Source organism: Glycine max, chromosome 19 (genome assembly GCF_000004515.6).
Source record: "Glycine max cultivar Williams 82 chromosome 19, Glycine_max_v4.0, whole genome shotgun sequence".
In the NCBI taxonomy this organism is placed as follows: Eukaryota; Viridiplantae; Streptophyta; class Magnoliopsida; order Fabales; family Fabaceae; genus Glycine; species Glycine max.
The window spans coordinates 25,164,436-25,178,702 of NC_038255.2; the positions used below are offsets into that span (position 1 = coordinate 25,164,436).

At 34.9% G+C, this 14,267-nt stretch overlaps 1 protein-coding gene across 1 annotated transcript; it reads right to left on the reverse strand.

Annotated features, from left to right (window-relative positions):
• Nucleotides 1–1,970: 1,970 nt before the first annotated feature.
• LOC100787558 (sulfite oxidase) lies at nt 1,971–13,907 on the reverse strand. The gene is made up of 12 exons (XM_003553796.5): nt 13,732–13,907; nt 13,501–13,616; nt 13,319–13,381; nt 12,137–12,173; nt 11,954–12,035; nt 11,521–11,639; nt 11,312–11,407; nt 5,819–5,929; nt 5,632–5,733; nt 5,381–5,428; nt 4,667–4,882; nt 1,971–2,386 (listed from the first exon to the last, which is right to left on the reverse strand). The coding sequence occupies exons 1-12, from the start codon at nt 13,804–13,806 to the stop codon at nt 2,270–2,272; spliced, it is 1,182 nt and encodes a 393-aa protein (XP_003553844.1). The 5' UTR covers nt 13,807–13,907; the 3' UTR covers nt 1,971–2,269.
• Nucleotides 13,908–14,267: the final 360 nt, after the last annotated feature.

Consider the following 14,267-nt stretch of genomic DNA (forward strand, 5'->3'; position numbering starts at 1 on the left):
GGTATTAGTACCCCACGCGCTCGTCACAATGGACGACAGCTTTAATCGAGGGTGCAAAAATGTGACTTCAATATTATTTATTTTCCCTTTTTATATTTTTTTTTTCATTTTTTTGGGTCGACAAGGGTGTTTCCCTTACTCCTACGTATCCTCAGGTGCAATGAGGAATTCAGACCTACGTAGTTCTTTAAGTCTAAATGTTTGTGTGTTAAATTGATTTTTATATTTTTGAAATATTCATTTTAATTGCGAACAAAAATTTGTTTAAGGCATTGGATCTTGAAACAATATTTTAAATTTTGAAAAGCGAAGAGAATCGTTAAGGCATTGGACCTTGAAATGATCTTTTAAATTTGAAAAGTAGAGAGAATCATTAAGGCGTTGAACCTTGAAACGATCTCAAGTGATATTTGATAAAAAAAATATTAGTTATGAGTTGGTTTTATCTTGATTTTGTTTATTAACTTTCAATCTCTTTTAAGACAACTTTACAACACTAGTGATCGGTTAAGATTGACAAAAAATGAGATTTACTGATGACAGAATGAGGAGAACATGCACAAAACAAGGGAGACCCCTAAGGGTGCATAGATCACATTCAAATCTTAAAAACAAAACTAACTGGCAGTCGCACGAAGAACACCGAACAAAGAACGATGTAGAGATTGATCCCAGTCGTGATCCGGTAACGCCTCGACTTTGTTTCCTCTTCTTTTTTCTTCTTCTTTCTCTCTTTCTCAATTCCTTCACTACTAAATGTTGGAACCCCTTCCTCAGCTCCCCTTCACGCCTATTTATAGAAAAAAAGGCATTTAGGACCATGACAGCTCGCCCTGGTGAGCTGAGACTTAGTCCTGAAGTCTTTTGAGGGCCCAGGCGAGCCATGGTCCAGAAAACTCAGTAAAAGACCCTTTTGCCCCTCCTTTTTGGTATCTTTCGCATTTTCGATCAAAACATTGAACGATCTCTCGTTTTGTGCGATAACTGGTGTCGAACAACGCAGTTCGGCTAGCGAGAATCAAAACATCAGTAAATGATGGTCCCCGGACGAAATTAGGGTCTGACAATAATTAAAGGTATTTTTTTTCCATGCATTAAGGTTATTCAACTCATCTTTCACAATTTTTTACTTGAGCAAATGTGGTAATATGAATCAATGTTAAAAGGAAAAATTGAGTTAAAATTTGATTAAATTAGTTTTTTCCCTCTAATTTATTATTTAGATTCAATTTGATCCTCTAATTTTTAAAATCGATTCAATTTGATAATTTATTTTTTGGTTCAATTCGATCCTCTAATTTGTTAAACCAATTCATTTTTTTTAGGAAATATGCATTTTGAGACGGTTTTGAACTATTACAAAGTGTGATTTCTTACAATTTAAATTGAAGGACCAAATTGAATCAATTTAAAAAATTAGAGAACTAAATTAAACCTGTAAAAAACTAAGGGGGTGTTTGGTTTGGTTGTTTTCTGTTTTCATTTTCACTGAAAACAGAAAACGGTGATGAAAATGTGTTTGGTTTGATTTCTGAAAACATTTTCAGTGAAAATGAAAACAGGAAACAATTAGAAAATGAAAACAATAAATTTTCATTTTCAGTGTTTTTAGTTGAGTACAGAAACCTCATTTCGGTTAAAATGAAATTGCGGTGACAATGAATGTAGTTTTAAGCAAATCTAAAAATACAAAAAGACAATAAATCAATATATCATAAATTTTCAGTATTTTTATTTCATGAAAACAGAAAATAAGAAATCAAACCAAACATGTTTTCAGAATTCAAATTTTTTGAAAATGAAAACAGTTTTTCAAAAAATGGAAACAGAAAATGAAAATGCAAACCAAACACACCCTAAAAGATCAAATTAAATCTAAAAAATAAATTAAAGGACTAAAAGACTCATTTAACCTTAAAATTTTACTAAGATAATAAATCAAATGCCTAGATGCAACAGAGCTAAAGGTGTGACCAAAATGATAAGATTAGTGAAATTCAAAGTGCCAGACGAATCATGTTTACGATCTCAAATTATTTCCTCGAAGAAACGAAGAACAGATATTCCATGAAAAACTCTGAGAAACCCAAGGATTTTTCTTATAATCCCTTGCCTATAGCTTATTTGTATAAAGACTTTTTTACAACTGATTGCGATGCCTGTTCAGGTGTTTTCAGTGTTCATAGTTCAAACAGAGAAGCTTCAAAATCCACCAAGCATTGTTGGGGGAGAGAGTCATAAAGGCTCGATTGGGAAGTTGGTGCTACTTTTACAGGTTTGAGTAACTCGCTTGAACTTTCACTCGATGCCATGAAGTGTTTAAAATACCTCTAAGGTTCCAAATGTCTTCAACCTTTTCAGGTTGGACATTTGCAGCAGAATCTACCTGCAAATTAGACAAAGATATTAATTATTAAATAGAGATGCCACAAAATGTGCCCAACTCAATTAGAGGGGTGATCCCTCTGAACCATAATGAAAATGTACCAGAGAAGAAATAAAACAATAGTTTAGAATTAAAAGGAAATGAACAAGAGCAACTTCTATGTTAGAAAAGCCATCTAAATTGTGGTCACCCCTAAATAGAGGGGTGTGTTGTAAGTCCCACATGGCGGGTAGCCGTGGGCAAAAGGGAGACATGTTGAAGTCTCACATTGAGTAAAGATAGTGACGAGATAAACAATATAAGTTGGATTTTGTAGGGTTAATGTAGACTCATAACTCACTTTCTAACATTATATATAGTCCAAGCCAAGGTAGTGAAAATGGAGAAAGTAAGAAAGTCTATATCCCACCTAGAAATTTAAGCCATACAATATCTACCTTAGAAAGATATTGATCATTTATCTAGTTCATTGAGTTCTAGTTTTGATAGACTCATCAATAAGTACTTATTATAAGAGAAGAAAATAAGAAGGTAAAATGAATTAAACTCCCTTGACTTAAAATCAACTTATGCATTGCAACTTCTATAGAAGTCCTCTCTCATAACTTTTCCCAAAATTGAGAAGCATGAGTTAATTTTAACTTATGAAAGAAATTTGATTCATTTTGCTTTTTATTTTCTTCTCTTATAAAATGCTTATTGAGAAATTTATTCAAACAAGACTTAAGTCATTAATAGAAATGAAGCCCAAAATATTTCCAAAGCCAAGAGTATATGATAATAATGAAAAGTACTTGTCATTTCCTCATTCTTTGATCATAACAAAAAGCAAAACAGAAAAGGTAACATGTACTTTAGTAATTTCATTTCCCATGTTTTTCTATCTACTAAGGATTGATTGAAAATGGAACCCTCTTTGCATAGCTCAACCAATCTTCCCTCCTGCATTTTGGTTTCACTACCGCTACAATGGTTTTGTAAGTTCCAAAGTTAACATGGATTATTGATGAGTCTATCAAAATTAGAACTCAATGAACTAGATAAATGATCAATAGCTTTCTAAGGTAGATATTGTATGGCTTAAATTTCTAGGTGGGATATAGACTTTCTTACTTTCTCCATTTTCACTACCTTGGCTTGGACTATATATAATGTTAGAAAGTGAGTTATGAGTCTAAATTAACCCTACAAAATCCAACTTATATTGTCTATCTCGTCACTATCTTTACTCAATGTGAGACTTCAACATGTCTCCCTTTTGCCCACAGCTACCCACCATGTGGGACTTACAACACACCCCTCTATTTAGGGGTGACCACAATTTAGGTGGTTTTTCTAACATAGAAGTTGCTCTTGTTCATTTCCTTTTAATTCTAAACTATTGTTTTATTTCTTCTCTGGTACATTTCCTTTTAATTCCTGCATTTTGGTTTCACTACCGCTACAATGGTTTTGTAAGTTCCAAGGTTAACATGGATTATGGATCTCAAATCTCTTAAAGGGGTCATATTTGAGTACCCAACGATGTCAATTTCTTCTCAAAATGTTTTATTCTTTCATTGTTATGTGATCTATAGGGAAGTTCTATTGATATGACAGTTTAATTATTTAAAAGGACATTAAGAGTCAAGGTAGCAAATTGATTCTATTGCTTCAGCATTTAAGATGAAAGAAGCCACACATCAACTGAAAAGTGGACAAAACATTTTATTCCTATTAGAATAGGATTAGGCTTAACTAAACTCCAAATGTTAAATCAAGAAGAAGAAATTGCCAAGTTTTATAAGGATTACTTTGACCGATGCGGGACATCTTTGACCCAACATCAAGATTGGATTATCATGAACCAATGATACCAAAAAGCTTAAGCTGTTTCATAAAGAGTAAAGACACATGAAAGATTCTGTTATTTTCTAACATGCCCCACTATGTCAGGGTCTTTAGGTTTGAAGCGTGGATGAAGCATAGGTTGTCTTAAATTCAACTTTATTAGAAGCTTTGATATCACGTCATGAATTAACTATCTCAAAAGCTTAAGCTGTTAGGTGAAGACACATAAATAATTTTATAATATTTCTAGCAATTGCATTCATAAAGCAGCTAATCTGGAATAGATAGCACTTTAAACCACTTTACAATTTGAATGACCAATATCATACCATCATGATCTTAAATGATACATTAATACAGACTATCAACCATCATAACAGATTTACAGACTCATTAGTTTCATTAAAAGATATTAGAATTATGTTGATTAGAAGAAGGTACATGACATACCGCTTTTGCAATTATCTCAGTGCTGTGAAGGATATCAGCTGTGACTTCAAACAGCACCCATGCCCATTTGTCACTGCTGGCATGTTCTGATATATAAGGAACCCCACTTTTCTGAATTCTTGAGGCTTCCATCCATGTTTTGCCTCCATCAACAGACACATCTACTCTCTCAATGCCTCTGCCACCTCCTGATGCTGCATATCCACTAATTTTTACCTGCACACAATATGCAAGAATTAAGATTTGAGTTAATTACCAAATGGACAAAACATGTAAGGAAAAAGAAAGAGGTAAAAATCATCAAAAGGAACATATGCCAAAATTTGAGAGTTCAGGAGGATAGGTGTGTATTGAAAATTCATTTCTGCAAAGAAAGGTTGTGTTTTCATTTTCAGGAAACATAAATTTAAAATATTATTTGAATTTACTTTTGAGGAAATAAAAAATAATTTTCTCAGTACTGGAAATAGATTTGCTAACATCAAAATATATTTTGGAGCAAATGTCACAGAGTGATGATAATTGAACACTTGTAAAGCTTAGTCAAAGTTCCCAATGTGCATGCCATGTAAATGAGATCAAGAAAAAACTCATGTTTTGGAATTTCTGATTATAAAAACACATTCATGTAAATTAAAAGCAAAGGAGAAATAATGCTCCCCACAGACATTCATGCATGAATAACCCATTATAAGCATGATTAAATAAACTAACCTTCCCAGGCTTTATTGTGCTCACGTCTTCAAGAGAACATATAACACACTGCCACGAAAAGTTATAAGTTTTAGTTACAAAAGGTTTGCGTAAAAACACATAAATTTGTTCTGCTTGGTTCATCATGGCCTGATTACTCAGCCTGTAATAAATTAAATGTACAAAACTTGCTTTAAAAATACTAATTGATAGGTTTTTGTTTGTTAACAATTAAGTTAGATAAAGCACAAAGAGTAAAATAATCAACATACCTGAACTGGGAAATCCATTTGGGGTCTCCGGGTAGACCAATCAATATTATCCCAATTCACTGATGGTGGAAACATTTTGTAGTCCTTTTGCATGAAGAAACCCTGATACATGATAATGTGAAGTTATAGGCCACTTTGAAAGGAAATTTTGAAATATCAATACCATTTTACGTCATATATATTAGACCTGACATTCTTCTTCAATGATATTGATATCTTCCAGCCATTTAACAGACCGGGCTCCAATGACACCAGGAACAACCACACGTAATGGATACCCATGATCCCTGTTAAGAGGCTAATGAAAGGGAATGGGTTATTAAACTAAACTGAAAACACTAACTAATATAATGTCATAATTCACCAACCAAAGCCAAAAGAAACATCCAGTTGTAATTTCACACTGAAAGAACAATGGATAATTTTTTACAAAGAATGGACAGATTAAAGATGTTTCTGGTTCGATCAACAAAGCTATGATCATTACTACTCATGAATCTCCCTAGATCTTCATCTCTTTACCCCTGAAGAGAGTAATTGTTTTTAATTTTGAGTATTCTATTTGATAGCTAATCTTATTTATCCTAGTGTGAATTTATAGGCTATATGTGAAAAAGTAGGAAAAGAGAAAAAGGTAGGAATCCTCTACAAACCATTCGAGCTAAAATTGAATTTATAGGGTAAATGCAGGAAATATGTCTTTTTTGTTCTTCCGGTATCACTCCATCAATCATTGTAGCTAGTATATTACTTCCATATGTGGTGTTTAATAGAATTAGTTAATTAATAGAAACCAAACTGTCACTTGGCATATTTGAGATTACATGTCACATTTTTTGACAAGCCCTTTTGATAAATTTGTCAACTTAAGTTAGGGGCCTCAATAAAGAGAGAGACCTAAAATTGTTGGTCCTGTTTGGTTTGAAAGATTGTCTTTTGTTTCCAACTTTCCATAAATAATTATAAAAATGTCACATTGTTTTCACTCTATCTTTTATTTTCATATATTTGTACAAAAATTAGTGAAAACAAGGTGGCATTTTGTGTAATCACATGTGAAAACAACAAATGGAAACAAAATGTTTTTCTAAGACTAAATAGACCCCTAAATAACTAGCTCCTTGTAATTTAGTAGATTAAAATAATGTATTTTGCCTCTCATTCAAATAGAATCATACAATGCTAGAATACAAAGGCAGAGTTGGTTAAACAAAACCAAACCAATCAGCTACAAATAAGGAAAATATAAAGGAAAAAAATAGAGGGAAAAAACTAAAACCTAAATCAGATCTGAATTCTGAAGTGGACATTGCAGATCTTATCCTAATGCAGACTATCAAATTATACCAATTCAAACCTATCATATCTTATCCTAATTCACACTATTCTTCCTATTTTTTTCCAACAAACTTGACATTTATTTATTTTCTTCTTTCAGGGGGAAAGGGTTGTGTTTGTAGCATACATGAGGATGTCTGCACATAGTTTATTTCTGTTAGATTTATGTATGTAGTTTTTAAGTTATTTTATATTTTGGTGTCTTGTCTCTCTGCTGTAGTCATCTGTTATAGAAAGACAGCTTGTACTTTAACTCTCAATATATAAATACATTTCAGCTGTGCGTGAGTGTGCGAGACACTCAAGTATTATTATTCAAAATATCTGAGTCTCAACTTGGTAGCAGAGCAGGTCAACTCTGCCTGTTGTCCACTGCCGGCTGCCATCTCTGGCCACTGTCCGCCGCTGCCATTTTTCAGGCGAACACCGGATTTGGAGTGCCTTTCTGAGCGAGGTTTCTGTACACTGCCTTGTAAGGCGCATGCAGTTCATGTGCCATCTGTCCATTGTTGGAACGCCACCAGACCACCGCCATAGTACTCGCCGGAGGCTCCTGGTCCCTTTTTAGGCCCCGATTCGTCATTCCTTCTGTGTTTGGTTTGTGGGTTTGAACATAACCCTTTCTTTGTCTTGGGTTTGTACTTTGTTTCTAGGAAATACTTGAGTTGTTGGTTCTACTGTCACTGGAAAGTTGTGTTGCTGCCACCAGCTGCTTGTCGTTGCCAATTGGCCCTATTTTAAGTCTCCTCTCCAATTTGCCTCAGCTTGAAGACTCTGTTGAACATCTTTTTTATTTCTCTCTTGAGTCTTATTCTTTCTCCTGCTACAGAAAAATGACCATGTCTGATCTGTTCCTCACCATGCCTAACATGAGGATTGGTAGAAAAGACCATACTGAATGCACATTTTGCATGACAACTGGGCATACTTGGAAAACATGCTTCAATTTATTTGGTTTCCCTAACAAGACAACAGATGCATCCAAATTCAAGAGAGGTGAGCCTATATTCTCTGATGAAGATTATCAAGAGTATCTAAGGTTAAAAGCCAGCAGACAAGCTCAACCTCCTTTAACCTCTAATATTTCAACAGCTTGCATTTCTCAATCCAAGGACATTCAAGGTCCATGGGTGATTGACTCGGGTGCTTCTGATCATATTTCTGGTGATGCATCTTTATTTACCACCATGTCTTCCCAAAAGTTTCCTTATCTTATAAGTTTATAACCTTAGCAAATGGATCCAAGGTGGCTTCTAAAGGAATTGGTAAAATCTCTCTTCCGTAACATTTTGTGATGATTCCTTTAATATACAGGAATGTGGTACGAGTCGTACAATTGGAGTAGAATGTGAGTCAAGAGGACTCTACTATTTAGAAACAAGTTCTTCCTCTGTGTCTTGTGTAGCTGCTCCATCTCCTAAACTTCTTTGTGATCGCTTAGGTCATCTGAATTTGTCAAAGTTAAAGCAAATGGTTCCTAATCTTAGTAGATTACAAGTGTTAGAGTGTGAATCATGCCAATTAGGTAAACATACAAGGTCTTCCTTTCCAAAACAAACTGAACCAAGATGTAACACTCTTTTTTCTATCATTCATTCAAACATTTGGGGTCCCAATCGTGTTACATCTTTTGGGTTTAGATATTTTGTCGCATTCATTGATGACTACTCTCATTGCACTTGGGTATATTTGATGAAAGATAGATCTGAACTTTTGCCTATTTTTATATCTTCAATGAAATCAAGAACCAGTTTGGCAAAGTCATTAAAATTCTTCCAAGTGACAATGCTAAAGAATATTTTTCTTCTACTCTTTCTTCCTTTTTATCCTTATAGGGAATCTTACATCAATCTACTTGTCCTCAAAGAAAAAATAGACATTTGGTTGAGATAGCACGCACCTTATTGTTTAATGTGAAAGTCCCTGTTCACCATTGGGTGATGCCGTTCTCACTACTTGTTTTTTAATAAATAGAATGCCCTCCTCAACACTTGATAATAAAATTCCTATTTCCATTATCTCTCCACGTGAACCTCTATATCATGTTCTTCCTCGTATCTTGGGTTGTACTTGTTTTGTCCATGATATTTCCCATGGTCTTGACAAGCTATCTGCAAGGGCAATCAAATGTGTTTTTCTTGGGTACTCTCGTCTTCAAAAAAGGGTATCAGTGCTATTCTCTAGAAACTAGGAGGTACTACAAGTCTGTTAATGTTACTTTCTTTGAAGAAACTCCTTCTTCTCATCCTCCAAGCAAGATATCAACTCAATACAACATGTCTTACCTATCCTATCCTTCAGCCCAATAGTATTTCCTATCTGTGAGAACTCCAACCAAGAAGAAAATCATTCTCACCCTTCAATGAACAGTCTAGTCGAGTTATCTTCACCACCTCCTATGATATCTCAACACAGGACACACAAGAGTATGCCCTTCTTTGTTGGCTTCCCCTATGATGAATCCTTCTACATCATCATCACCTCCTCATGATGATGACTCCGATTGGCCCATTGTTCTTCGGAAAGGCATTCGATCTACTCGGAATCCTCATACTATTTATCTGAGTTATCATCGTTTATCTTCTTCTTCGCATTTCTCTTTTGTTTCCTCTTTATCTCCTCTTACTATTCCCAAAAATGTTCATTAAGCACTTGATCATCTTGGATGGCGACAAGCCATGATTGTTCAAATGCAGGCTCTTGAACACAGTGGTACATGGGAGTTGGTTCTTCTTTCTCCTAGGAAGAAGGTGGTTGGTTGTAGATGGGTATATGCTATTAAAGTTGGTCCTAATGGTGAAGTTCATAGTCTTAAGGCTCGATTAGTGGCCAAAGGATATACCCAAATCTATGGTCTTGACTATGGTGTGGTACTTTCTCTCCTGTGGCCAAAATCACTACTATTTGGCTCTTATTTGCCATGGCTGTTATTGGTCATTGGCCCCTACATTAGCTGGATATTAAATATGCCTTTCTTCACGGAAAAACTAGATGAGAAGATTTACATGGAGCAACCTCCTGGGTTTGTTGCTTAGGGGGAATCTGGTCTAGTTTGTAAACTTCGCCGGTCCCTCTACAGGCTCAAACAATCTCCACAAGCTTAGTTTGGAAAATTCAATCACGTTCAGAATTTTGGGCTGAAACGGAGTTAAGCAGATTATTCACTTTTTTATTGTCATACATCTCCTTGAAAATTTTATCTTGTTTATGTGGATGATATAGTCATCACAGGAAGTGATAATGCTAAGATTTCCTAGCTAAAAGAATACTTGTCCAGTCATTTTCAGACCAAAGACCTTGGGAGTCTTAAATACTTTCTTGGTATTGAGGTAGCTCAATCAAATGAAGGCATAGTGGTTTCCCAAAGAAAGTATGCTCTTGATATTTTAGAAGAAACAAGCATGACTAATTGTAGATCCATTGATAGTCCTATGGACCTGAATCAAAAGTTAATGGCAGACCAAGGTGAACCATACTTAGATCTAGAAAGATATAGAAGACTGGTTGGAAAGCTCATTTATCTCACAATTACTAGACCTGACATTTCCTTTGCAGTTAGTGTGGTTAGTCAATTTATGCAGGCTCCTCATGTTGATCCTAGAAGGTTGTGATTCACATTCTTGGGTACATTAAAAAGACTCCAAGACAAGGATTGTTATATGAGGACAAAGAAAATACCCAAATCTTTGGGTATTGTTATGCTGATTGGGCTGGACACCCCATAGACAAAAGATCTACTACTGGATATTTTGTATCCATTGGAAGCAATATTATCTCTTGGAGGAGCAAGAAACAAAACATTGTTGCTCGGTCTAGTGCAGGAGCAGAATATAGGACTATAGCCACAACCACTTGTGAGTAAATTTGGATCAAACAACTTCAAGAGTTGAAGTTTTGTGAAGTTAAACAAATGAAGTTGTATTGTGACAACCAGGCAGCTCTTCATATTGCTTCCAATCCAATATTTCATGAAAGAACCAAACATATAGAGATTGACTACCACTTTGTTAGGGAGAAACTGTTGTCCAAGAGTCCTGAATTTGTCAACTCAAATGATCAGCTTAGAAAATGTGTTTAAAATGACCAAAAAACACAAACAAAAAATGGAAACCATTCCTGTAATAAACATGCACTATATTTGTTCTACATCCTATAGACAAATTAAACAATGAAAAATGCTGTATTTCTAGTAAAAATATGAGAAACTAACAGTGTGGCATGAATCACAGAGAATATTTTTTATACTTGTTTCTTATAGAAAGTAATGAAATCTCCGAAACAAAAAACTCGAAAAACTTTAGTGCTGCAAGAAGATAGCATACAAAAAGTCAAATTCACTTACTTCACCATTCATTTCATAAGCTAGTAGAACATCTGCTTCAGGATTTGTGGCCTGACTGAGTGGTATTGAAGCCTTGTATGGGCCTCCATTTTCCTCCTACGAGTTTTTTAATATTGAAAGTAATAATCAGAACACTTTCAACTGAATGGTACAAATAATCAAAATGAATTCAAGGTCTCTAGAGTAAACATACAAGCCATAGTCATCACCTTGCACTTATCAATGCTTACGAATTCCACATGTCTTCCACCAAATTCAGTGACACTAGTCAACTTTGGAATTCCAATGAGTTCAAGAACATCAGACAATTTGGCTCCACCCCAAATAGCTGAGAAAGGCAAATATAATGAAATAAGGATTAGAATACGAGACCTATTATATTAAAAAATTTAGTTTGTAGCTAAGCAATCAAGGGGCTTCTGAGTTGCTTTGTGAAATACTTAATCCAGGGATTCGATCCTAGAAACACTTTGCTTACATGTTGGTCTCCTGTCTCCCCTTCTCATACCAGGCCTTGGACTTCCTTCCCAAAAAGAAAAGGTCCATCCAGACTCAAGGTGAAACATAAATAACTAAAGCTCCTTCACTCCTTGATCACATCAATTTTCATCTCATTAATCCAACAGAGTTGACAATACTAACCATTTCCAATAGCAGAAACATCCCAGCCAACTCCCTTCACTGTTTTGGTCTTGCTCATAGCAGTCCTTCGATTACCTGCACACTGAGATAATACATTGCAGGATGCAACCATCCCATCAACAACAAAAGAACCAAAATAGCCATGGCTCCAATTCAATCAAATTTCAGCAAAAGAACACACACCTGCAACGTGGCAGTGACATTATACTTTGGAAGCATCCTGTCATCATATAACATGGTCATGTCCTTGCATAATAACAAAAAAACTAAAAATCCAGAATTATTTTTGCAGAACAGATTGGTGTTGTTATTAACTCTTGGAAAATGAGAGGCCGCTATCACTTTGACTTATCCAACTTCCACAAAGTAAATAGTCAAATAAGTCTTGAAGAAAGGTTATTGAATCATAATTCAAATCATGACCTGTCCTAATATTTAATTGTGAAACATAATTAGTATCGAATCACAAACTTTATAGACACAATGAAAAACAGCTTGGAATATATCATAAAAATAATGTATGGTGCTCAATGTAATAATTATAACTAAAAAATGACCATATACAAGCCTTGTGAAAAAGAAGCCTCTACTTCTGAAGACTAAAAACAGAAAAAATAGAATAGCCAAATACAGGGCATGGAATGCAGGAGTGATAGTATGAAATCTTTGTTTAAGAAGAATTAGAATAGAGCATTTCAATAATCAAACTGTGTTCAACACCACTACTTTTGTTCCTTTTCATTTAACAATTGAAGCTCACCTAACTTTTCAATTTCTTTGATAAGATACGGCCAACCAAAGTAAAAAATAAAAAAGCTTCAAATTGCTGAATTGTGTGATTCATATTGGTGACAGGGACTCAGATGAATTCATCCACGTACCACACGATTCAAAAACCATCCCTAATTCAATACATGGTTGCCAGCCAAATTGCATTCAAACCTTATTGTGAATCATAAAACTCTAACAACCATGCTTGAAAGATAAAGTCAAAGACAAATTAGTCCCCGGTAGTTGAAAATTACCCCTGTGGTCTCTAAGAATGCATTTAGCCATCAACAATTATGGCCACAAAGTCAAAGTTTTTGAAGTTTCTGCAACCACAACCATGGCTGCATGGCCACATAGGTCTGCAATTTCCCACAATATAAGGAATACGACAAAACTGCAACCACGACCACAACCACAATTTAAAACCTTGAATCACAAACCTTAGGCATAATTCACATCATTCAAGGAAAAATTTGACAATTATTAATTCAAGCTTCAGACTCGAATTGTAGCAAATCCTATCTGAATCACGAAATTTACAGTACAAGTGCAGCAATTGGCAATTGAATTCCAAACACGCACGCACTCACTAACCATATATCTTTCATGAAGAGCTGTTTGGGACGCTCCACCAAGCCGGACACGTTCACGGAATATCTGCTCCACGCAACCAAACGCGTCACAAAACGAGTTAAACTTCAATTTTAAACCCACACGGTTAAAGCACAGAGAAGAAGGTTAAAGAGAAAAAAAGAAAAGAAAAGAAAGAAAGAAACCTGTTGATGTTCTCAACGATGGGGATTGGACCGTGGTTCCTCTTATAGAAGAAATCGGAAGGGGTGACGTAGGAAGCAACCAACGCAGCACGCGGTGGCTCCGCATTGAAAGGTTCCTGAGAAAAAAAACCAAACAGAAAAAAAAAGAAACATGGTAATTAACTAATTAATTATAGTAATTAGCTTTTGGAGAATAAAGGAGAGAGAGGAAGAGATAGTTGTTGGGGTTGCCTTGGCGTTGATGAGAAGAGAAGAGTGGCGGGGGGGTTCTTGGGAGTAATCGGAAGGTGCTGTGAGTCCTGGCATTTTCTGTTTCGTGTCTCAATCTTGTGTAATGTTTGTGATGGCTATTATTGCTTATATATACTCGTCGAGTGTGTGTTCCACCAATCAATGTAGTGAAGGTGACGATAATGGACACATGAAATGAAGTGTAATTAATGGCTTAATGCGTTCGCTGTGGAATATTTTCGTAAAAGGGTAAGCGTTCGATCTTTGTCCCATTTGAAGTATTTAAGAATTTAATGTTCATCAACTGGCATTGTAAAATAATTTGTCTTTTTTTTTTAAGGATAAAATAATTTGTCTAATCACAAATAAATGATTTTAAGTAATTATTATAATAATAAATAAATTTAATAATTATCATACATGATAAGTTCTAATTAAATGATCGCATAATTTTTTTTTATAAAAGTAATGTATAATGTTTTTCTCTTAATCCCTAAAGATAATAAGATGACAAAAAGGTTTATGAAAGTTTATGT